This window comes from Euprymna scolopes, chromosome 40 (assembly GCF_053919585.1).
Source record: "Euprymna scolopes isolate OS-2025 chromosome 40, ASM5391958v1, whole genome shotgun sequence".
Taxonomy (NCBI): domain Eukaryota; kingdom Metazoa; phylum Mollusca; class Cephalopoda; order Sepiida; family Sepiolidae; genus Euprymna; species Euprymna scolopes.
Genome location: NC_136521.1, coordinates 17349706 through 17377177, shown reverse-complemented (window position 1 = coordinate 17377177; position 27472 = coordinate 17349706). Strand labels below are relative to the sequence as shown.

Sequence of the window (27472 nt, the reverse complement as noted above, 5' to 3'; positions counted from 1 at the left end):
TGTATGTATTCCTAAAAATTTCGACTGAGGCGACGGATTTTCACGAGATCGGTATCGTTTTGAAACCCGACCCTTCGGACGACAAATATCGAAAAATTGGCCCAAAACATTAATTGCTTGACCCTCAACTGGGCACTTTTCTACAAAGAGGGATCGTTTTTTTCGCCGATATTTTCGAATGTCATCCCTTCTTTTCGATTGACTAGCCTTGATTTAAACCTTCGCCACTTTCGGTTTGGGGACGAATGCAACGGTAATTTTTTTCACGTTCTTTTCCTCTTTCACGATACGAGTTCGAGCCTGCCTACTACTTTTTTTTGCTCAATACACTCCTCCAAACAAACGGGGAACGCCGGGCATTCAAGCTAGTATTTTATAAGAGTATTTTAAAAGACTATATTAATATGTGTAGTACTTCCATTGAACTGCCGACTTCTCTGGCTCACTCTCTCTTGGATTCATGCAATGCCACATCCATTTCTATCAATTCTGACAGTTACAGTAAATCAAACCAAGAGGTCAACAAGTTCATACCAATTAAACTTTCATGTGTTTTTTTTTTCACCTAACCAATTTATATACTTGTGGATCTACTTGCCCAATATTTAACAGACTGATTTTTTTACCAATCGCTCTTTTTGGTAGATTAAAAATTGGACTGGAAATAATATTTAGGACATTTACGCATTCTCACGCTGCGACGTCACCTACTCAACCATAAGTCTTCACGCTCTTTATGACATGTTGCCTACGCAAGTCACTTTAACCAGTCTATCTCTGGTTTTTGCAGTTGCATATTGTTTATTTTGAGTCAGTAATTTGTATCTTGATTTGGTAAGTTTTTTGGACAGACTTTCACCCTAGACCGCATGGAGAAGACCATTCAATCTGCTGCTAAACTTTCTGTAAAAATCGTTGGATCATTCTAGTGCTACAGAAATACTTTAGCCATGACACAATCCCCTTTGTAGGACTAAGTGATTGCATATGATTTTATTATGTCCTAGCAGTTCAACCCAGATTTGATCGTGCCCTATGTATTGTTCATAAATTTATGTATGTATGTATGTATATATATATATATATATATATATATATATATATATATATATATATATACATATTAAAAAGTTTGACCCATGTTCAGGTAACCTACATCTAAAATTTCAAGTTTTTAGAGACAAAATTAGCGGAGGGGTTTGGTAGAGTCTGCAAAGGCCAACTCTTTTAACTTTGACCTCTTGGAAGCCAAATTTTCGCTCAAAAACTGAAAAAGAAACTGTCTTTTGTAAAGTATGTCTGAATATTCTTTATGAAAATTGTGAAATGTTTAGACCCATAATTGGCTGAATAGTTTGCTAGGTCAAATCTTTTGAACGTTGACCCCTTGGCAGCTCAAATTTTCGGCCAAAAATCGATTAAGAAACTTATTCTATGTCTTAATTAATTTTATGAATATGTAGAATTTCAAATGTTTAGACTAAAAATTGGTTGAATAATTTGGTAGAGACCGCAGAGGTCAACTTTTTAATCTTTGAACCTAATTTTTTACTCCTTTAACATCTATTTTTTTGGGCTCAAATCAAACTAAAATGTTTGATCCATGTCCAAGGAACCTACATCTTAAATTACTAGTGTTTAGAACCAAAATTGGCGGAGAAGTTTGGTAGAGTTTTCAAGGGTCAAATAGTCGAACTTTGACCCTTTTGACAGCAATATTTCTGGCCGAAAACCGTTTAGATTGAGTGATGTTCAGAAAATGCTTTGTTCAATGTCGAGATGGTCTCTACTCTTCTACACGGCTTATTTGAGAGGTGACGCAGGTCTAGTTGTTAACGACACAGACTGCCGCCTGGGTGTTCCAAGTTCGAATCCAGTTCCTTCCACAAAGATTATTTTGATTTAGGATTTAGGATATTAGCAACGGAAGTATTCGATGTCTTCTAGAAAGAATTCTGATTAGAAAAATATTGGGGAAACCAATGCTAACAATAGAATCTTTGGATTCGTACGATATAATGCTGAGGATGACACGTCTCCTTTAACACAAGAGAGTGATCGATAGTTTTTCTATAGTAAAATTCTTTATTTGCATGGAAAGTGCTAGACTGGAGTCCAACTTTTGAATCCTCCTTTAAGACATTCATAGCATGGACTCGTCTTTCTAACACAACTGAAAACAACATTTCATCTTTCCCCCGTGTGTCAGAGTTAGATTCGATCTGCATGAAAAGAGATTCTTTCCGTAAATATTCCATCTATTGAAAACATTGCCCCAAAGTTACTTCCCAAAAGACTACAACATGACCGTCTTTATATCAAATGTCAACAAATATCTGGCATACCATCATTAGAAGTAAGAAAAATATCTCCATTAGATTTCTCATTTTCAATCATTTCATAATATTCTTCATCGTCCCATTGACAAGCTATGCACCTCATTAAGCCTTATCCTCGAATGATTTTTGGCCTTGATGATTCATTAGTAGAAAAAAAAATCACACAAACGAATTCTCAAATCTTTTTTTTTTTCTTCGCAACTACCGTTATGATAGATTTTTTTTTTTTTATCTATTGGCACGATCCAAGGCTTGGTACAGGTGAACGTCGATTTTACAGACACTTTGTGCATCTGTATCTGTATAACAGCCGAAAGCTAACAAAAATATTCTATGCGCATCCTAATGGTGCCTTTATAAGCTACTGGTAGGTGTGAGATTTTTTTTTAGTCTGATAGAGGAAGCATATGGTTATGTCATCTTTTTCTCAGTCGCTTTTAACTAAACACACACACACACACACACACACACACACACACACACACATATATATATATATATATATATATATATATATATTAGTGATGGGGCAATTCCAATATTTTTCCCGATTCCGATACAATTACCGATTTGGATTCTTTATAAATATTTAACTATAAAGTTGTTATTTTGCACAATTAGCGTAAAAACACAAGTTAAATGTACAGATATATTCTCAGACGTAAAAAATACACAATATTTTTTATCATTACTATTAGCAGTAGAAGATTTTTGTTTTAAACAAAATTAATAAAAAAAGCCAATTAATGAATCGTTTTTGGCATTGGAAAATCGACATATATGATGCATTCGCCAGAATTCGGCGTTTAATAGTTCTTAATTCTTTTCATTCACGTGGCAATTGTTTGGTGTTAAAGGCTAAGCAAATAGAGCGAAAGGTGGCTTCGTGACTGGAATCTAATGACCGGCACGAATTGTTTTCTCCTACACTGATGATTGCGTAAGCATGAAACACTAGTGTCTGTAGGTATAAGCAATAATTTATTGTTTAATTACACACACACACACACACACACACACACACACACACACACACACACACATATATATATATATATATATATATATATATATAGATATGAGACAATAAGAATGGAAAATGAAGTCCCCAAAACTATATATTTGTATATATATAGAATGATTCATTTATTTAATAAGGGTATACATACATTTAGTTGAAGGATAAAGGGGACTATTTATACCAAGGTATTTCGAAATTTAATGCTTCTCATCAGAAGAGCAGACAAAATGCTAGGTAACATGTTGGGGATGTGACATCCAGCGAGGAATTCATCAGGAACGAAATAAATAGATATAATTATTCGTGTTGTTTGGGGGAACTATATTGAACTATATTGAACTATAAGATAAATGAGGAGCGTATTCTATAAAGTTTAATGTAAAAAGGTGTATAGGGTGTCTATCATAGTCTTAATCAATGTATGTAGTTTATGTGTTTAAACTTAAGGGGATAATATAGAGGTGGTTGGTTGGTGGTTCTATTTTATCCGTATGTAATATGTATAGTATCTATGCAGGGGTTTACGCTAAAATGTATTTTATCAACAGAGGTAACCGAGATAACAACAGCACTTAGAGACGGTGTATGTTTTCAGGCATAATATTACGATGATGGATTAAAGCGAGAGGGTGTATGCTAAGTAAGATTATTCAAAAGTAACAGTTATCACATTACATAAGAGGACTATGGTTATAGCGCGGTGTTATGAGATTAATGAAAGTTGTAGTGTGACTTGATTTTCCATTCTTATTGCTCCATTAAGATTTGTTGAGCTTATCAACCAGAAGGATGTTTCTCGTGAAAGATTGGCGAGGGGAGGGGCGAGAGATTGGAGCTCAGACGAACACTTGCCATGGAAATAACGATAAAACAAAGACAGCCTCGCAACGTATATTCTGTGGGATAGAGACTGCAGGGAAGAGGAAAGGGCACCCCCACTAAGCTACGATGTCTATTTTGTACTTTGTCAAGGCAGGATAGGCTGTTTTTAGCAGCTCCTGCCCAGATGTGGTAGCAGTACTTCATCCTTGGACGTACGTGGCTTTTATACAGATAGAGAATTGCATCAGTAGTGAGATATCTTCTGGAGCTTTATATAATCCCGATAAGTCGATAAGTCTCCTCTTAAAGAATAGAATTTACTCTCTTCTTCTAACTCACCAAGTTTATATATATATATATATATATATATATATATATATATATATATATATATATATATATACACTGTTTTTGCAAAGATGCGATAGAGGTAAAGTAAATAGAGCATTTTTGAGGAGAAAGGAAAAAAAGTGTGTTTATTCATAAAGTCTGAAGAAATGCTGGTTTTTGAAAATTTTCAAACGATATAATGTTTGAAATTATCGAATTGGACATGGAAACAATTGTAACGTAAAACGAAATACACTTTTTGTTTCCATCAACACCGTTTTTGAAGTCTTGATTTTGCTTACACAATATATATATATATATATATATATATATATATATATATATATATATATATATATATATTCAGTTAACTCTTAATACTTGAACCATCTAGAAAGTTCTTGTATGTGCTATATACAACTTAAATATCCATCAATAATTAACGTTTTATTCAATAGTGACTGGAAAGAATATTACTAAATCCATACGTTGAACAGAAATTTCATGCAACTTCTCGTGCGTTCAGGTAAACTTAAATTACATCAAAACAAATAAAAGTCGAACTATAATTATTCGGAAGAATTTGTACTTTTCAAAATTCGAAGATCCAAACGGAATTAAGCTTTGCCAAGTTGGGAATATTGAATAGGCGTCCTTGGACGGATAAGCGCCTACCTGTTCATTAGCGTTAACAACTTCATTCACATGGAAGTATATATACGAGTCTAGTTTGTGTTTTGATCGCCAGAGAAGACTGAACAGTCACTCGAACCATAAGATATCGTTTTTTTCCTTTTGGTAGCCAAGAAGCCGAAAACCACTCCACCATGCCTAATTATACCCTCCATTACTTCAATGGCCGCGGCCGTGCCGAGTGCATGCGTATGATGTTCTATATGGCCGGAGTCAAATACATGGACAAAAGATACGAATTCTCTGACTGGGATCGTTGCAGGAATGGTAAGATTTTTTATTATATTCTTTATATTTATTTAGCTATACCCGAATATCGTTGCTCTCTTCAATTAACGGATGTTAGGCAGTGTTGAGCTTTACTAAAACTTAGATAAATTAAATTGTATATATACAATCTGTTTCAAGATATGAAAGTCTTTCGCGTATCGTTTCCCCTGATTTCAAAGAAGAAGGTATTAATCTGTAGGGTAAACACGTAAGGTAAAAAATCATCGCAGCATCGATATATATATATATATATATATATATATAAAAGTGAACGTGTCTGTCTGTCTGTCTGTGTGTCTGTCTGTCTGTGTACAGTTCCCTACGCAATAACTCTGTCAATTTTTAGTCTATAGACTCGAAATTTGAAATACCGGGTACTGAGAGTTGGGAAAATCGATGTGACGGGTGTCAGCCAGAAATTTGGCTGTTAAGGGGTCAAATTTCAACGATTTGACCTTTAAGAACTCTTCCAAACTCCTCCAACAATTTTGGGTCTAGACACTTGAAATTTTAGATATAGGTTCCTTGAACCTGGATCTAACTTAATAAAGTGATTTGAGCCCGAAACTATAAATTTTAAGGGGTCATAATAGGGATCAAAGTTTTTAAAAATTAGCCATTTTTTTTGTTTTTTTGCTTTTTTTGCACAGCATACACCTCCAAACACCCGAGCAATGCCGGGCACCCCTGCTAGTATATATATATATATATATATATATATATATATATATATATATAGAGAGAGAGAGAGAGAGAGAGAGAGAGAATAAAAAGGAACAAACCGTATTATGTGTTATCAACGTTTCGTGTTTATTTCGAGACTTCCTCTGGATGAATGAGATTAAGAAACAAAAAATACCAGTACAAAATATTTGAAAAATGTTTCACGTGCACAGTGTGACGCAGTTCTATTTCAGAGAAACGGAAAAAAGACGTTGGAAATTCAAATATATATAAAAGTGAAAATGTGTGTGTGCTTGAGAACACTTCTCAACCTATATATTAAACGAATTTTTGATCTACCGACTTGAAATTTGGTACATAGGGTATTCAGACACGTGGAAAACTTTTTAGTCGTTTTCCTTCGAAAAAGGGCTGCTAAGGAATCAAAATTGAAAAATTGGTACTTGGAGGTCATAAGACTTTTATCTATTTGTGAACTGTTTCACGACGATTAAAAACACTGTTTAAATATCTTGGTAAGCTGGCTAAATGGTTATCGTACTTGACGCATTGAATTTAGGTTTTGGTTTCGATTCAAACTCGAGTATTATTTTATTTGCAAGAAGTGAATTGTTTAGAAAAAAAAATCAAAACAACATAATAGTCGTATGCACACGTGTCAGTTTCTTTTCGTTGTTTTACTTCATTTTTTTAAAAGAAATTTAACATTACATTTAACACCGGGCAACGGCAGGTATATCTGCTTGTTTAGATATAATATGACATTAATAAAATTAAATCTTAAAACTTTTTAGACACAGTTTTCATGTTAAGTTGGCGTTATGAGATAAAAATGTCGGAAAAAATGGGCCGAAGGGAGACACTCCAAGGCGACCAGGCAAACATCAGGGTTGCGAAAAAGAAATACTCTTTTAGCGACCCCCCCCTTCAACTGGGTCTAGTAACAACAGTATGTAAAGTATTTTCCAGAGCAAATCACGCCTGGTCTAGTCGCCACGATAACTAAAATTCAACTCACCAGAAAAAGGAAAAAGAACACGTGGTTTTAGGTTTTAATTACCTCCTACCATCCTCCTACCCTTTTGACGCGAATACCATTGCGCTGCTTTGCTCATGTTGGTTCCTTTATCCCCCGACAGATGGACTCGCCCAACGTATGCATCATCCTCTTATATCTTTTTTTTTTTGCATATTGTATAAAATAAACAACAAAAAAAAAACCCAAAAAACAAATCAATTACAGATCGCTCCAACTCATCGTTTTGTTGATAAATGCAAACATGAAAAATATGGCGATGATGAGAAGATGACCCAAAAAAGTGATATTTAGAAAATAGTCATTAAAAAAAAAATGTTACACGTATGTTACGAGGTGTTCTTAATTGTGACCCTTTTGGTCAGAAGTTAAAAGGAAAGTTCTTAATGACGTGTGATCGATAGCCTAGCATCTAGTGGATGCGGATCTAAATATGACCATCTTATCGACCGAAACGGTGATCACTTAAAGTTTCTTCGCGAACCGGGTGATATGTTGTTTTACAATGGTATTCACCAAAAAAGGATATAAGAGTCCGTCATAATAAGGCAAGAAAAAATGAGCAACAAACTTATTTTTGATTCCAGAGATTATATTTAAAAAAATAATGTCAAATTTGACCGCGGTAGTCAAAAAAAAAAAAAAGAAAAAAGAAAAAAATTCAAGGAAGGTTAGCAATGATCATGTACTTTGTGATCTGTTGTATTCAAAAGAGAGGTTGTTTTAATTATGTTTTATTTATTAATTTATTTTTTGTCTCCTCCCCAGATATTTAGAATTTTTTTTATCATTTCGAGCAATTTTAGAAATTATCTTGTTAGTGCTCCGTGAAAATCTTTGCTCTGCTCAGGGACTCCATGGTGTCCTGAAGCTTGGGAAAACCTGATCTAGTAGACACGGATCCAAATATGACTGATTTATCGAACGGGACAGCGATAACTAAAAGCTTCTTTGCGCACCGGTTGATATGCCGTTTTTCCATGGCATTAATCAAAAAAGGATATAAGAGTCCGTTATAATAAGGCAACAAAAAATGAGCTACAAACTAATTTTTTATTCCAGAGATGCGCGGTAGGCAAAACGAAGTTACCCCCCCCAAAAAAAAGCGAAAACAATTAGAAATGTCAGCAATGGTCACGTACTTAGTGATCTGTTATATTCAAAAGGAGGTTAACGGGGGTTGTTTTAATTATGTGCTTTTTGTGTTTTTTCTTTACAGATATTTAGACTTATCTTTTTATCGTTTCGAGCAATTTTCATCAGTGAAGTATTTATTACTTTTTTTTTTTGAAGGACTGTTATTTTAGTGAGTTTTAAGGGTTCATTCCAGAACAGGTTTTTGATACGGCATTGAGCGTGCCACCCGAGTTCAACTGACTCTCACGCGCTCTCTCTCTCTCTTCTCTTCTCTTTTATAATTGTAGACTTTTGAGAAGTTGGCTAATGCAAGTGCTAAGTCTATTTCTATTTGACAATTCTAGTTAACGTTTTTTTCATCCTTATATAGTTGAATTCTCTTATCATAACATAATTATAAACTTTTTAGAAATCGGATTATGTAGGTGCTATAGGTGCGATAGGTTAAACTTAGTTTTTTTTTTCCAGGGAATTTAAACTGCATTCTTTATTTTTATTTTTACATTTTATGACCCAAAACTTCTTTAGACTATATATATATATATATATATATATATATATATATATATATATATATATATGTGTGTGTGTGTATGTGTGTCTGTGTGTGTGTGTGTGTGTTTTATTTTTTATTACCGTATCTTTCTGTTAAACCAAATCATAGCCCCTCCCCCGCCTCCGCGCCTAAGCGAACACCCAACAGGTCAAGACATACTTATCAAGAAATCATCTCACCAACGAGACGCCAAAAAATTTAACATTAAGATTCGAATTTTAAAGTAACCCCCTCCTCCTACCCCCACATATTCCCCTTCCCCCTCCATGTATGTCTATGCCCTCAGCCACACCAGAAATGAACTTCCCAGACGCTCCCACACAAGTTCCTTAAACTCCAAAACTAAAACATTACCGACACACCAAGCAACCCCTACCACCTCTCCCCCTTGTCCCCTTCCTCTTTTTTCCGCTCTTCTCGCACCTTTCCCCTGACCTCATTCACTCTTTCACTCTTTGATCCCATAATAACGAACATTTCTGTAAAAGTCTGAGGAAGCTAAGGACGGCAAAAAAAAAAAAAAAAAAAAAACGGCCGGGTAGCTGAAACAATAATGTAACTTAACAGAAAGATACGGCAATAAAAAATAAAACACATATTTGCTCTACAACAGTATTGAGCACTTTCTTCAGTTTTTATTAATTACCATTTCTACTAAACTATATATATATATATATATGATGTATTTATATCTATATCTATATCTATCTATCTATCTCTCTCTCTCTCTCTCTCTCTCTCTATATATATATATATATATATATATATATATATATATATATATAATGTATTTAGGCAGCATGTTTTCATTCAGACAAATATTGTTAAATAGAACGGAGTGTTCTTGCTTAATAAGCTTTCTTTGTAGTTTTTTAATTTTTCTAATTGTCCTTCTTGTTTCTCGGTTGAATCTGTGTAAGAAAGTTCCATTGTCGTCTTGGTCTACTTTTTCTTTTGTTCTTTGCAAGTACTTTCGACTGTGTTTTCAACTCTCGTTTTCAGCAGTTTTGATTATTGTTCGTTTAAAATCCGGATCCTTTTACATATTTCAGTTAAAATTATATTTAAATTTCTTTACCCAGTAAAGCGTCTCGTATGTATATATATATATATATATATATATATATATATATATATATATATATATATATATATATATATATATATATACATATATATATATATATATATATATATTATTTTTAAAATATAATTATATCAAAATTATATTAAAAATAATATATATGCCGCTCCCCATTAAAAGGGGGTACCAGATTGGTCAATGGGAAAATTATTCTCAACAAACATTTAGGTAAAAATGCACTTTCGTATAAATACTTGAATTCATTCAAGAAAGTATCGCTAACAAAAACAAATAAAAACATCTATATATATATATATGGTGACTGCCACTTCTTTACAGAAGACGGCCAACCCTCACGATACGATGGCGTGTGAGTGAGTCCGCATATGATTCCACATAGCCCCACCCGGCCTGCACAGTTTGCCGCATATTCTGCAGGATAACCTTGTTAGTGACCGCCCCCTCCCTCCCGTGCTCCCAGTTCACGTCCCGCGTGCGTAGTTCCATGACTCTTGAGGCCTGCCTTTGACAGGCACACCCTGCAGCATATCCCGCACGAGTACGCGGGGTCGAGATCAAAGTCCTCTGTATCCTCTCGCTTTCGTAAGGCTCGCTTTATAGTGGCGTGCTCAACTCTCAAAACCTCAAAATTCTCACATCCCGCGTAGACGTAGCGCCTCCAACTTTCCCGGTCTTCAACTATCTCTTCCCACCTTGTTATTTCTATGCCAAGTGCCCGCAGGTTTCCCTTAACTACATCTTTGTATCTTTTCCGAGGTTTGTGATTGGGTCGTTTGCCACATTCAAGCTCCCCATAGAACAATTGCTTAGGTATCCTATAATCCTCCATTCTCACTACGTGACCCGCCCATCGAGTCTGGTTTCGAAAGACTCGAGCCTCTATGCTGAATGTGCTCGCCTTCTTGAGCACCTCTTCATCGGACAAGAGAGCTTGTTTGGTGACATTAAATATCCTGCGTAGGCATGTCTGGTGGAATCTTTCCAGAGCCTTGATATGACAGCGATATGTCGTCCATGTTTCCGAGGCATATAGGAGGACAGGTAGTACACAAGTCTCGTATACCTTTATCTTTGTTTTGAAGGTCAGGGCTCTGTCTGCCCGCACTCGTTTTTCGAGATTACCAAAGGCCTTACTTGCCTTATTGATCCTTCCTAAGATTTCCTTATCGAGGGTTCCGTCGCTCGATATAGTACTGCCAAGATATACAAAGTCATCAACGGTGCCCAGTTTCGTTCCATTTACACAGATGACCTGTTCCTCGTAGCGGCTGTTTGGAGCTTGGGTGAACATTATCTTGGTTTTCTCCAGGCTAATTGTGAGGCCAAAGGCAGTGCACGCCCTGGAGAAGCAGTCCATGATGCCCTGCATATCTTCTGCCGTGTGTGCGACGAAGTCTACATCGTCAGCATACAGCAGCTCCCTGACAAGTGAGTGAAATGTTTTCGATCTGGCCCTGAAACGAGTAAGGTTGAATAACTTGCCCGTTGTCCGAAATCGAAAGAGCACTCCCGGTTCACAGTTTCTAAATGCGAACGCGAGTGTTGTTGCGAAATAGATTGAGAACAAGGTTGGAGCTAGAATATCTCCCTGTTTAACCCCGTTGTCAATGGCAATGCCCTCTGAAACTGTGCCGTTTAGCTGGAGACGCGCTTTCATGTTTTCATGCAGTTGTCTGATCATATTTACGAAACCAGGTGGACATCCATGTTTCCCCAATATTATCCACAGGGCAGTTCGGTTTACAGTGTCGAAGCCTTTTTTCAGATCTACAAATACCTGATATAGAGCTAGCCTTTGTTCTTTGCATTTTTCCTGTATCTGACGGACTGAGAAGATCATGTCCATTGTGCCACGCCCGGGTCTGAACCCACTTTGGGCTTCGGGCAGTACTGAGGGACAAATATATTCATTTAGTCTGTTTAGTAGGAGTCTGGCAAATACCTTACCGACTACCTCCAACAGACTTATACCCCTGTAGTTCCCACATAGGACTTTTTTGTCCTTTTCCCTTATATATATATATATGTATATATATATATATATATATATATATATATATATATATATATATAGATAAGTTGTAGTGTATATCTTTCAATTTGTTGTTATATGTGCGTTCATCATCGTCACCAATTGTAATCAACGGATAGACACTACCGCTTAGTAATTCAGATGGCGCCAAGAAAGGGCCAATAACCAAGAGAAGACCTGAAATTATCACAACACATCTTTAGAATAATTTAACTCTGAATACTCCAGTCGATTGATACACCCATTTTTTTCTGCTGGTGCCAGACGTTGTGTATTTCGAATTGATCTGTACAGCATGGGGAGACTAATTTATAGTGAAGCATTCCGACACACGTAATAAAATAATATTTTGTTATACGTTTCTTATGTTTTTCTTTCAGATTTTCCTTGTAATTACCTCCCCTGTATGCAATTTGACAATGGTTACATGATGCCCGAGACAATGGCTATTTGCAGGTACATGGCCCGTGAATTCAGTAAGTATACAATAGTTTTCTTAAATGATACATCAGTTTTCAAAATCAATTTTTTTTTACGTTTTTCAACATTCGTGCTAACTATGAAATTCTCATCATGAACATAGAGTGTTTAAAATAATTTTAATTGCAATCTTTAAAAATTAAGTCGTGGTTTCAAATTGACTGCAGCTTTTCACATTTGATATTTACAGATTTCTACCCCAATAACTCCATGGACATGATGAGGTGTGACTACATCAGCGATTGCTTCTATGAAATCATGCACGATTATATGAGGTACTACCATTGGAAAAACGGAAACTTCAGGGTAAGTCAGTTATTTTTTAGAAATATATATTTACACCATAGTTAGTGTGTGTACATTAGCATTGCTTCCAACAACGCGTTCATCAGGTTACGATTCTGTCTTCAGGCGTAGTTTCGAGCGGAAACATTATTGCTACCAGCTCAGGACTCTCGGGTGTATATTATCTACTATCAGACTTTTTGGATTGTAGTCAGTCTTTGGGATTGCTAGATTCACGCTGAAGTAGTTAAGCCTTTTATGTATTTCTTCGCTCGTTGAGAAAGTTCACCTATACACACACACACACATATATATATGCATACACACACATATATATGCACACACACACACACACACATGCACACACACACACACACACACACACACACACACACACACACACACACACACACACACACACACACACACACATATATATAAGCTTACAACAATGTATAATGTAATGGAATATGAATGTAATATGTATAGGTTTTTTAAAGAAGTCTGACGGTGAAGTGAGGAGGGTAAGAGGACTAGAAGGATGAAGGGAGAAACTGTTTGCTACTTTGTTTTGGGAATACATATTTCAGAGAGATAGCGTGTTTAGAATAAATAAATTAATTTTTTAACAGTGATGTAATTGATAGGATTTAGAATGTTGTGCAAGTGATGAGTGTGAAAGATTTGTTCAAGAATCTATATATTTATATATATATATATATATTCTGATCATTATTTAAGAGATACATCTTAATCATTAATTACAAATGTTTCTAAATGCTTTTCTTTCTTTCCCTACAGTACAACATGAACGACTGGGGATTCGGTGGTGACAGCATGTGCGGTAATTATGATGTAAGTCTCATTTCAATTTACTAAAAATCAATTTTGAAGAAATTCAGAACTGAATTTGATTTACACTTGATTTTTAAATCGAATTGATACCATTCTGAAAATGGTGGAATGGTTTAATGTAAGTTACACTTGAAGCAATGTTTTATACTTGTTTGTTTTTGTCTTTTCAGAACTACATGTACTGGAGATACATGAACACCTTCAATAGGATCATGCCCTTCATGGAGAGGACTCTGTGCATGCGCAATGGTGGAAACCAATGGTTCATGGGAGATCAGGTCAGTATTAAATTACTGATTATCTAAATTAAAACACATTAACACACGTTGCCCGGGTGTTTGGATGTGTATCTTGAGCAACAAAAAAAAAAAAGCCGCAGTAGGAAGGCAGGCCCAAACCCGTACCGCAAAGGAGGAAAAGAACGGGGTAAAACCTAACGTTTATGCTGTTACGACCACCGCCAAACCGGAGGCGACATTTTTTTAAATTAAGGCTAGACAATCTAAAGGAGAGGATAACTTAAAAAAATATCGGCGAAAAAAGTGACCCCCTCTGTAGAAAAGTGCCTAGTTGAAGGGGAAGATATTAATGTTTTTAGCCGATCTTTCGATATTTGTCGTATGAAAGATCGAACTTTAAAACGATACTGATCTTGGTAAAATCCGTAGCCTCTATTGAAAGTTTAAGGCAGACATGCAAACATACATTTATATATTGGTAATTAAAAATTTTCGACCCAAACTGATGAAAAAGCTTGCCCTATCTCTGAATACCCTTTATGTAAAATTTCAAATATTTAGACCAGAAATTATTTGAGTAATTTGGAAGAGACCGCAGAGATGAATTTTTTAAATTTGACCCTATTATGACCCCTTAAAATGTATTATTTTGGGCTCAAATCAAGTTATTAAGAAAGATCCATGTCCAAGGAACCTATATCTAAAATTTCAAGTGCGTAGACTGTAACGCCTCCTTCGGGGAGGTGGTTAAGGACTCTTATTTCTCTGGATTCTCGACACGTGTCGTCTAGACTCCTCTGAGGCTGTTACATGAAATCTGGTATGCTGAAAGCGAATATCGAAGCGGCAGGCAGGAAGAAAGACAAAGGATTGTAGTCTATCTACAAAAGCTTAATTCTCATAAAATTATGTACAAAATGTTTTTACAATTCTCATTCAGATTTTGTAAGTTCTTTTCAAAGTCTCAACTCTCTTCACAGACAGCGACCGACGGATGGATGAGGTGGGGAGGGGTCACGTCTCTGCTCTACTCTGCGACTCAACTCTACTCTGCTCTACTCTGATCTGAAACTCTCTGGCTAATTTTCGCACGACAGTCTTATATATAGTAAGGTGTGTGGATGGGGTGGAAATTCTCCCCAGCCAATAAGATTTCGCCACGAAATCTCCACGAAATCCTAAGCCCCAGGTCCCTGGGTGGGCACCATTTCCACACCTGAAATTCTCTTACCATTTTCAAGGACAGATGTCAATTCTGACATCCGACCCTGGGTTCATTTAAGGCCAGACAAGGTTCTAAGTGAAATTTCCTGTCGTCAACTTTTAGCAGTAAAAATATTTCTCTGGTTTTCAAACAATATCTATTTTGGCATGAAATAAAATATGTATATTTATCTTCTGTATCTTAAATCTTTGGGGTATCTGACGTCACCCGGGAATACAAAGCTACCCCATCGTAGTTCTAACGCTCCTTAATGGGGGATTACGTTACAAGACCCAAAATTGTCGGAGGAGTTTGGTAGAGTTCTCAAAGGTTAAATCATTGAACGTTGACCCCTTAATGGCCAAATTTCTGGCCAAAAACCAATCAGATCGATTTTCCCAAATCTCAGTACCCTATATATCAAATTTCGAGTATGTAGACTAAAAATTGACAGAGCTATTGCTTAGGGAAATGTACACAGACACACAGACACGTTCATATATATATATATATATATATATATATATATATATATATATATATATATATATATTAGAGGTGGCTCAATTTAAAGTAAAATAAACTACAGAATAATATTTTTATTATACAATATGTGGTTTATTCCAACTATTAAATTTTAAAATTTATAATTTAAATACAATCTTGGGTATATGGTCCCGCGGCTTGCGTGTATACAGCGGACTTTTGAAGTCCAATTTTCACAAACTCTACGCGCTAAATTAGGATGGTTTTCACCGGTGAATGTTGTCTTGCAAGTTCTATGTTGTGTCTGCTTTATCAACGTAGACATGTGACCCAAGAAAATAATCTAATCGGATTAAATCGCACGAACAAGGTTTCTAGTTAACATGTACATTTCGTGAAATTATTCGTTCACCATGATGATTGCAACGTCTTGTCAGACGAGTGCCACTCCCTCAGACACTTTAAGTCAATGAGCTCAAAAATGACTTCCATCGCCACAGGATCATTTTAATAGACACATGCCTGAGGGAGTATCTATACGCAGATGATTTTACAGAGCCTTAGCTTTGTACGACAGCTAAGTCTCTCTCTCTCGGTTCAAAATGTGTAGATCCAGCAACAAGTAAGAGCAAGATAGCCACCAACAAGTTAAACTGCAGACCAGCTTAATGCGGGTACTGGTCGCCCGCTTTATGTTTTTTTTTTAAATCAGAGATTTGCTTCTCCTAGAAAGGTTGCCTTCACCACAGATTAAGGGAGCCCTCCAACGCACACATACATACACAAAAACACACACGGTGCTAGTTGGCCGTTGACCCCGAAAAAGGGTTCATTCGCCCTTTGGACGGTCTTGTTTTTAATCCTTCAGGGAGACTAGCCACCCTCCTCACCAAACAAGTTTGCTGGGGGAAACAGTTTAGTTGCCGGTGACCCGACCATGAGGCAGGTAGTACTGGGTTACATGGTACCAGTTGCATATGACATAAACTGACACACTTTCCCCATACATACATACATACATACATACAGACATACAGACAGACAGACAGACAGACAGACATGATGGCAGCAACTTGTTATTGATTATTGCCATTACTGAATATATCTCTGGCTCAAATGACGAAAACATGAGCGCAACTAGCAGCACGTGTCAGACGGTCATTCTATGAACCTTCTATAGAAGGTCCTGCGCATCCAATGATGACCGGGTCCAAGCTGTGGTGCACCGAACACCTACTAGGCCAGACCCTGGAATTCCAGAGCCTTTATTGCCATTGACGCTTCAGGCTACAGCCAGCCTTTTTGTTATCGAGATACACACTGATTGCAAAATGTGTATTCCATTACCTATCAAGTAATGCCTGTGCATTGAAGCTTTTTATAGCGAGGAAAGACTTTGCACTGAGACAATCCCACTGTCTAAACAACTGCCACATTGAGCCAAAAAAGAAGAGCATGTCAACATAATTAGAAGCAGCAGTCGCCGCAGGTTTTATATCAAGGTTTTCCTTATCCTACATACATACATGCATACATATACACATATATGCATACATATACACACACACATATATATATATATATATATACATACATTACATACATATATATATACACACATATATATATACATACACACACTATATATGTATATAGACGAGGAAACACGTGTTAGTGGATAATTACATTTTAAAAACAATATATATATACATATATATATATATTCGCTTAATCTTTCCTCATTGATCTACTCATATAATAAAGGTATATGAAACTTTTATTTTAATATATAAAGAAACACATTTAATATGATTTATGAATAGCATTTATTTAAGCACAAAAACTCAACATTAACAACCTTGAATAAAATATTCTCATCAGAACTTGAATCCAACAGAAACCTTGAATCTATAATTAACATTAAAGTTAGGAAACTAAAATATTATATAGAAAATAAGAATTATACCCTATAAAGAGGCAAACCTTATCTATTTAGTAAAATACGTTGTTGCCACAGCTGGTCCGGCACACCCACCAACTCGTCTCTCTTTATTAAACCGGTTCAAAAAGAGCGTAAAATCTAATAAGGCCTACACTATTTACCAAGGTCCAACTACTGTGCCATCGCTGTAATGCTGCACAATTTTACTTGTTTTACAAGTACTTCAATGGAATGTGTTTTTATGAACCTGCTGCACCTGTGCTGTCTTGGCGTAAATAATCCAGACCCAACAGTGCAGTGGCCCGCAGATGCCAGTAGGTTTTCTACTCTAATAGATGTTTTCTCGAACTTCTAACTCTTGGAATTCCATCCCTACTCCCTGTCTTCGCAACTGTTCCAACACGCAGAAAATCATCAGAATACACATCTCGAAGCACCACTCACCACATAGGATAACTCATAAATATAACTCTTAGCTCACCACAGCTCCTTCGTTTAATTAGCAATGTGTCTTTTTTTAGCCGAATAAACGTAACAAATAAACAAGCAAATGAAACAAATAATTTAATAAAGCAAAAAAAAAAAAAAAAAAAAAATTAAAGATTAAAGAAATATATCAAAGAAACAGCTAAAACACGCGATAAACCCAATAACTAGGATGCTGTGAATATCCATTAATTATCACCTTTTGTCGGCAGTTAACTTTGTAGACAGAACTAGCTGGTTGTGTGTCTGTAGTCACAGCGGCGACGTGTCAACCGTTATTTGTGTCTTATTTTCTTTTGCTTTGAAGCGAAAAAATTGTTCAGAATAAATTTAATGTAAGAAAGATCTTTTTTTGCCATTTACAGTCGTGCTTTTGAAAATGGGGAAAAATAAGTGTTATTTTGCGTATATTTTGATAAAATATATTTTATTAATAAAAAACTAACATTAAAACCAAAACATTCGAAAAACCAAAACATTTGAAACTAAAATCTAAATTTTACATTTAAAACTTATTCTCTGCTGTATTGACATGAATACAGATTGCACTTATAAAAGGGAACAGAAACCAAAATCTGAAAAGGAGATTTTTTACCGAAATATCATGCCATGCGAACCGTAAAACAATCCGCACTGATAGCACCAAGATTGTAATCATAAATATATAAAAAATATAGAAAAGATCATTATTTTATTATCTCATTTACTCACGCGTTTTTCGTATGTATAGCCACACGTGTGTAAATGAAATAACAACGCTAAAAAAGAGTCACTCTTTCTACAAAATGCTCACAGAGACATCAAGACTGTTTTCATATTAGACAATTGATAGAACTAAAGAATATTTCAGTTTTTAATTTTTGAGATTAGAAAAAAATATTCGTATTATTTGGTTGGTTGGTTGTTTTTGTTTTACGGCATATCAACCCTTTTCGGGTTATTTAATGCCGAATCCAAAGATTTTGAAGAATTTAATTTTTAATAGAATATATTTGTTGTTTTCACGTCGGTTTCTATTTAACCCATAGTTGGAACCCTAACAGGTACTACCACTCCGGGTCAGAGTGGACCTGGGAGCAATGGTAATTAAAGGGTGGCTCCACACTCCCCAAAGCCCACAAGCTGGGGCCTCACCATTGGATATAGTTTAAGGTCATATCCAGGACCCCCATTGAGGGACTTTTACCCTCTGCAAGGGGGCAGTCGGCGTATCCTAATGCCCCACCGACAGGGCCATCGTATTATTTGGATGATTCAGACTACTGTTCTCATCTAGAGTGTTATTTGCACAACGTTTCGGTCGTTGTAACCTCCGACCTTCTTCAGTTGTATAAGCCGCAATGTTTAAAAATGTCCGAGTTTTCGTTATTTTCTTAAATAACTACGAAACATCGGATATATGGATTTACTCTTTTCTTACTTTCAAACATTGAAGATAATACACCTGAAGAAGGTCTGATGTTATATCGATCGAAACATTGTGCAAATAATATCAAAGATAAAAACAGTAGTAAGAGAATTCGAAATAACGTATATTTGTTATTTATTTGCGTTATTAAAGAATATAAGAACACCATATGGAAACAAACGTTGATGAACATAGGTTTCGTATAAAAATATATCGATCTATATCTCGATATTTGATTAACTATTGAACTTATTAGTTATAGCTGCCATATTTCTAAGTAAATTATGTGATATATGATTTGGTGATATCATCATTAACCCGTATGTATTTTCTCTTCTTCCAGATGATGTGGTGTGATATGATGTTCTACTGTTGCATGGAAAACATGTATAGTTCATTCCCCAACATGTTCAGCAACTACCCCAGGATGATGGGTCTGTACAACCGCTTTTATAACCACCCAAGAATGGCTGGTTACTTTAAAAGCCGTTGCAACTCCTGCTGGTAAAAATGACCCAAGGATTCAAATGACCACGCCAAAATTATGAATATTTTGATACACAGGGAAATTGTATCCACGAGCCTTTGTCAAAATAATATCAGTCAGCCATGTTTGACATTTTTTTTATAATAAATTTTATTTTCTTTTATAATACTTTTTTTGTTTTCCTTAATTTCAGTACCAACAGCTTTCTATGCCATTCGGAGTTTCCCGGGAGGAACATTGCATTCAATTTTCTTTTAACTTTTTAACAACACGTTTTGTTTTTGATTTAAAACATTTTATCGGATTTGAACGTTTAATTCAAATATTACATTTAATCATTCAATTATTAATTTACTAAAACTTTAATACAATTATATACTTTGTCTTTTCTAAACAACCCAATAAACCACCTGAGTTTGATGATTAAAAAAAAAACAACAAAACTACGGTTTTATCTTTTTAAAACTACTTTAGAAACAATGGAAATCATGAAAATTGTGCCAGTAAAGAAAGATAAAATTGCTGTAATTGATTAAACAAGATCACGTGACACAAAGAGAGAGAGAGAGAGAGAGAGAAAGGGGGAGGGGAAGAGTATATTTGTCGGAAGGCAAAAGGCGTCCACATGACAGTTACTTTCTGAATATACTTTATTTACAATTAAAAGAATACACGCCCCTACAGGTGCATATTATTAATATATCTTTAGTAATTTTAAATCTGTTTTCGCAAAAAAAATCTCTTTCATTGTGGATGTTGGCAACCTTCTCATACACTCTCCTGTGAATACCGAATGTTTTTAGAATGAATTCTGACTACAAAATATCGGAGAAACCAATGTCAACAATGAAATTAATGGATTCATTCCACATGACGATACGGAACTAAGCAATAAGGAGACCGGTAAAATGACGAGTCTTTTTTCCGCTTGCCTCGACATTGTTTCCACTCATATTCAACTTATCTTTGCAACTCGATGCAATTATATTATATTTTAACAATGGTATATTTCAGAAGAGGGTTTTTTTTACACAGGTTTCGCCACTAATTAAGGCCTGGAGGCAACTAAAGGATAAGGGTTAATGGGTATATATTAGTCAATGTGATTATAGCTTAGTAAACATAAGTACTGACATTTTTGTAAGTTGGATTACTTAGAGGGACATTTCATCAAGAACTTCTTTACATTGGTCTTGAAGACAACCATATTGTAGTCAGCTGAAAAGCAGGAAAGCGAAAGACAATTCCACAGGCGTGCAGTTCTAAGAAAGAAGATTTGTCCATGGAATCTATGTTTAGGTTTAGGCACAGATAAAGAGTGGGGGGAATTATTGATAGTGCTTTCAGCTAGACGAGTGTTTCTTGTGAAAGTTTGGCGAGGGGGGGACCATAGATTGAAGCTCAGTGGAGCACTTGCCATGAAAATAACGATAAAGCAGAGACAAATTCGCAACACCTCTTCTGTGAGATAGAGGTTGCAGCGAAGAGAAAAGGACATCTCCTACGAAGTTACAGAGTCTATTTTGAACTCTATCAAGTCCTTTTTAGCAGCTTCTGTCCAAATGTGACAACAGTACTCCATTCTTTGACGTACCTGACTCTTATATAGATAGAGAATTGTATCAGCAGTGGATCGATAGAAGGATTCCACCATTTTTCCAGTGGCATTGGCAACAGATTTGATGTACGTGTTCCATTTAAGATCAGGAGTAAAGGTCAAGCCTAGGAGCTTGTCAAAACATGAGGCCTCCAATTCATTTCAATTGATGCAGATGGGGATCAGAACGTTGATGATGTAAAGAAAGAATCTTGGTTTTAGATACATTAAAAGTAACCAGCCACCCCTTTCCCCATTGTACCACGTGCTCATGATAAGAGGAGGGAGAATCGGAGAGAACTTGGTTGTTTACGGTCTTAGATGTGCTGCCATAGATGCTGGTGTCATCAGCATAAATGTCTACGAATCATGTAAGGATATGATTTGGAAAATTATTAATGTACATCAGGAAGAGAGTTGGGCCACGGATGGACCCCTGAGGGACTCCAGCATTAATACTGCGAGCTTCTGATTTTTGCCCATCAACTACTACTCTTATGAACCTATCAGAGAGAAATGATTTAATAATTGAGAAGACATTTCCATCTATACCATAGCTGGAGATCTTGTAAAGTAAACCTTTATGCCATACCCTATCAAAGGCCTTTGATATGTCAAGAGCAATTGCCCTATAAAGGTTGCCTCTGTCGAGAGATTCGCTAATCTTATGAGATATATCTGTAAGCACGTCTGCTGTAGATCTTACAGAACGGAAACCATATTGAATGTCACTAAGAAGGTTATTTTTGCTGAGATGGTTGACTACTTCTCTATTTAACACAGATTCCAGCAACTTACTCATGACGCACAGGAGACTTATTGGTCTGTACTGAGAGGGAGATGAACGATCATCTGAATTCTTAAATATAGGGAATACTGACGGGATTTTCCATGGTTTGGGAAGCATTTCTCCTTAAGACAACGCTTAAATAACTTTGTAAGTGTTGGAGCTATTCTGGGTGAAGCTTTTTGAGCACTACCATTGGAATGCCGTTAGGGCCGGTTGCTTTACTGGAACAAAGGTTTTTGATTTGCTTGGCAACATCACGTATATATATATATATATATATATATATATATATATATATATATATATATATATATGTATATCGCATAGCGTGTTTTCAGATACACGAGGAAATGCTGGGGGTTGACGGCCTTTCGTTAAGGGTAGAATTAGCTGCAAAGTTCTTGGCAAATAGTTTGGCTTTGTCTGATGCTGACGAGATTACCTCAAGTCCATCGATAATAGTTGGGATGGAGCACAAGCTTCTGTTCAGGATTCTGTTTGCTGTTTGTCAAAACTGATGAGAGCAAAGCTGCTACTCAGATACTTTGGACTTGACGGACTGAACATACAACCCCCTCGCGTTCTTTATTACTTTTTCATAGTGGTTGCTGGCGGTCCTGAAAGCGGCTTTAGTTTCAGTACAGCTATTACGTTGGAAGCAATGGAAAAAGTGCACAATACACTCGTCTTTAAATATCACAATGTATATTCTAATAATCTTATATTCTAATAATCTTATATTCTAATAATCTTATAACTGTCAATTTAAAATTATCGGTCGGACATTTTCATATTTTTTCGACGACGACCAAAACATTTTGTTATAAATATAATTGTAATAAAAAAGAAGTCCTTCATAAAATGTGTTATTTTCTATTCTTTCTAAAATTATTTTATGAACAACGAAAAGCATGCATTTATTTTAGAAAATAAGGAAAATCTGAGATATAGACAGCTGGTATTGAAGAAACAAAACCACTTGAAATAGAGGGAGAGTACATTTGAGTGTAGAAGACAGAAAACATCCAGGTGACAATTTCTCAGAAAGTATGATGGCAGTTCCAAAATTAAAGCTCCCTATTTTGTAATTGAAAATATTAAAGATTAACTAAGTCAGGAATGGTACCATTAATACGGACGGCCTTTTGTACTCCAAAATTTATTTTTCTACATAGTCACCACCATTCTCAATGCACTTTTGCCAGGAATTCAATGACGGATCTCTGCTTATTACACACGTCCATGACAGGACTTGCTTTCTTAGAGTGTTACACTGTCAATATCTGCAACAAAGAGCTAAAAATTTCAGGTCATGACAGCATGAGTTCAGTTATCATAACAATGCAATTTGCAATCTCTTCTAATCCATTCGGGCGGAATAAAAAATAGGAGTCGTTAGTTTTGGAACGCCACCCGTATGTTATATTAACTAGAAGAATAAATATCCCTCGAGGGGTTTACAATATGAATATATATTTGGCATTTATTATAAAAATATGGGCATAAATAAAAATACACTTCAGATTAATGGAATTCGTAAATATTGCGTAACTTACAAACAAAGCAATCATATGATCCAACATTACGAGGATCTTTTTACGCCATCTTCTTAATTATTATTTTGTTATAGATTTTCCTGGACGTTTGACATTGCCAGCATGCTTATAGAACATGGCGTCTCTGATTTTGTCCTTGTTATTAAAAAAAAATCGCAAAAAATTAGTCACTTTATGTCATATATTGACCAAGAAAACTTTAGAATAACTCCTGAAATATTTGAAAATATGATGCAATCATTTGTTAGTCGTTTACAAAAATCCTTGTCAAGTATCCACTATCTTTCCGACCATAAAATTTACTTTCTGATTTAATCATCTTTTAAAATAAAGTTTATCATAGATGAGAGACTGCATAAATAATTTTAGCAACTTATTATGATAACTCTGAAAAGAAGAAAAAGTTGCCCAGTTCTTCCAACAGCGACACCGTACTGGAAACGCAATTCCTCAGCTAAGAGAGGGGCGCACTCTTTTTCGGGACACAATCAAGGATATGCTTCCAGGTCAAATTACTTCTTTTTTAATATAGACATGTCGCGATGATAATTGGTATTTGTACAACATATATAGTTTATTAGTTTCAAGGCTCTGCCCGAGAGGGAACACTTTAAAAAGTTTAACCTCTCTGCATCGTTGGCCATACCGGTCTCACAGTTCTCGAACCTTGTTAAACAGTTCCTGACACTCATACAGTCGGTCGCCATTTCCTGTCCAGTAAAAGTAAGCCCCCTGATTTGTATTTGCGAGAGTTTAACAGTGAAGGAAGAAACTCTTTCTGGGGTTTTGGAAGTCACCGAGTACTGAAAGGTAAATTCCATATAGGGGCTGGACTCTGGTTGGCGAAAGGCTTGATCCAAATCAATAATGAATAATAATAAAACTTGGTCTTCGCAATATTCCTCCAGTTGAGCCGGCCAACCACCTCAATCTTAGCCGAAGTTATCCCGTCGAAAGGACCCAGCTCCAGCTGGGGAATGTAGGTAATTCAACGATGAGATGGCGAATTTCCGTCCGCAAGGGGTTAAATCAAAACAAAATGGAAAATAAAGAATAAGCGAAGTAATAACCCTGTTTAAGTATGGTAAAAAAAAAACGATGACAAAACATCGGAAAAATAAAAACAAAAAAATCCCCAAAACAGAGAACGTGATGAAAAAACAAAAACAAAAAAAAAACAAAAAAACAAAAAAAAAAAAAAAAAAAACGAAAAAAAACGCACATGATGCAAAACGAACGATGTTAAAACTTCTTTAAAAAATCAGAAAAACAACAACAAAAAAAATAACGAATGTTTTACTATTTAAAAAAATCTTACAATCGCACAATTTTAAGATAACGACGCTGATCCTTAACCGACTGAGCGATTAGCGCGTCAGCAGAATTTGGTCGGTTTTTTAAATATTTAAACTAATTCTAGAACGACCGTTTTTTGCGCGTGCGTATTTGTCTAACTTGTAATGAAGGAACGATTTTTTGCTACCCCTCCCTGTAGAAAAGGGTCCCGTTGAGGGCAATAGAATGAATGTTTTTAGCCAATTTTTCGATTTTAATCGCCGGAAGGATCGAGCCTCAAAACGATACCGATCTTGTGAAAATCCGTTGCATCTGTTACATACATACATACATACATACATACATACACATTTTCGCTTATATATATATATATATATATAAATATATATAAAATGAGTATGCCTTATACCACTCCTCTTAGTCTATATATTCATCCTCTTTTTGCACTCACGTTAGATTATTAAAATAATGAAATATACTGAATAAATTATTGATAGTTTTTTTAGAATTCCCTTGTAAAATGTAGAGATAGAAGACTTACTCCCCTTGTGAGATTTAGTTTATAAAATTAAAGTATAAATAGATTATCCCTCTAACCCTGACGCGACTAATCTAAGCAATCCCCCGCAAATATACTAGCATGGGTGCCTGGCGTTGCCCGGGTGTTTGGGGGTGTATGCTGAGCTAAAAAAAAAAAAAAAACCCAAAACGGTCAATTTTTTAAAATTTGACCCCTATTATGACCCCTTCACATTTATCGTTTTGGGCTCAAATCAAGTTATTAAGTTAGATCAAATCGTTGAACTTTGACCCCTTAACAGCGAAATTTCTGGCCGAAAACCGATCACATAAATGTTCCCAAATCTCCGTACTATGTATATCAAATTTCGAGTCTGTAGACTAAAAATTGACAGTTATTGCGCAGGGAAATGAACACAGACAGACACAGAGACACAAAGACACGTTCACTTTTATAGATATATTAGCATTTCAGCCCGGCGTTGCCCGGGTGTTTGGAGGTGTATGCTGAGCAAAAAACAAAAAAACCCCAAAAGAACAACAAAAATCGATCAATTTTTTAATTTTAACCCCTATTATGACCCCCTAACATTTATTGTTTTGGATTCAAATCGAGTTATTAAGTTAGATCCATGTCAAAGGAATCTATATTTAAAATTTCAAGTGTTTAGACCCAAAATTGTCGGAGGAGTTTGGTAGAGTTCTCAAAGGTCAAACCGTTGAATTTTGACCCCTTAACAGCCAAATTTCTGGCCGAAAACCGATCACATAGATTTCCCAAATCTCAGTACCCTGTATATACAATTTCGAGTCTGTAGACTGAAAATTGACAAAGTTATTGCGAAGGAAAATGTACACAGACACACAAACAGACACACAGACACACAAACAGACAGACACACAGACACGTTCACTTTTATAGATATATAGATAAATCTAAACTTTTATGTCTGTAAGTTTTCGATTATTTATTCACAATAGTTTCCCTGAAAATGTTAATCATAGTTTGTATTTAATACAAGTGAATATTAAAAAAATATATCCTTAACACATTATGGCATAGTTTTTAAGAAGTTGACTCACTTGTAAAATATACAGATACAAGAATTACTTCCCCTGTGAGATTTAGTTTAAAGAAGTAAGGTATAAATAGATGTGTTTATACGTATATTTATCTCTAGGTACTTATGTATGTATGTATGTATGTATGTATGTATGTATGTATGTATGTATGCATGCATGCATGTATGTGTTTATTATGTATGTATGTATTTATGTATGTATTAGAGCGTGTATAAACGGATATACGTGCGGCGTTCCAAAAATGATGCCTCTAATTTTACTCATTTAATCTGAATGGTATTAGAATGGATTTCAAATAGCGTTGTTATGCTGATTGAACTTATGCATCCATAACCTGAAAGTATAATCTATCTCTTGCAGATATTGAAGATGTGAGATTCTAAGAAAAAAAAAAACTGCCACGGACGTGCGTCAGAATCGGAAACGCGTCATTGAACTCCTGTCATAAGTAGATTGAGAATAGTGGTGTTTATGTTTGTGTCCCAAAGTTTATTTTTCAACATAATATTTCGTTTTAATGGTGTCACTCCCGCCTTACTAGCTTTAAAAAAAAAACTTTTTGAAGGTAATGGTAAAAGAGTATATTTTGAAGATAATTTTTCAACATTATTGTTCGTTTTATTGGTACTGCTCCCATCTTTGAAAATATACAAGGTTTTTTTAGTTAAAAGTAGGATGGTTTACTATGAGGACGACCACAGAGATAGATAAAATGATAGAAACGCAATTAATGT

General features: G+C 35.5%; 1 protein-coding gene across 1 annotated transcript; it reads left to right on the top strand.

The window, feature by feature from the left end:
- The first annotated feature begins 5339 nt into the window (after window positions 1–5339).
- On the top strand, window positions 5340–19918 carry LOC145265335 (S-crystallin SL20-1-like). Its single transcript, XM_080121103.1, has 6 exons — window positions 5340–5472; window positions 12406–12501; window positions 12696–12811; window positions 13592–13645; window positions 13816–13923; window positions 19754–19918. Exons 1-6 carry the CDS (start codon window positions 5340–5342, stop codon window positions 19916–19918), a joined length of 672 nt encoding a protein of 223 aa, XP_079977229.1.
- Window positions 19919–27472: the final 7554 nt, after the last annotated feature.

Coding starts and splice junctions, on each gene's coding strand:
- LOC145265335 (XM_080121103.1), top strand. CDS start 5,340: ATGCCTAATTATACCCTCCATTACTTCAATGGCCGCGGCCGTGCCGAG. Junction 12,812..13,591: donor GGAAAAACGGAAACTTCAGG/GTAAGTCAGTTA, acceptor CTTTCCCTACAG/TACAACATGAACGACTGGGG. Junction 13,646..13,815: donor GCATGTGCGGTAATTATGAT/GTAAGTCTCATT, acceptor TTGTCTTTTCAG/AACTACATGTACTGGAGATA.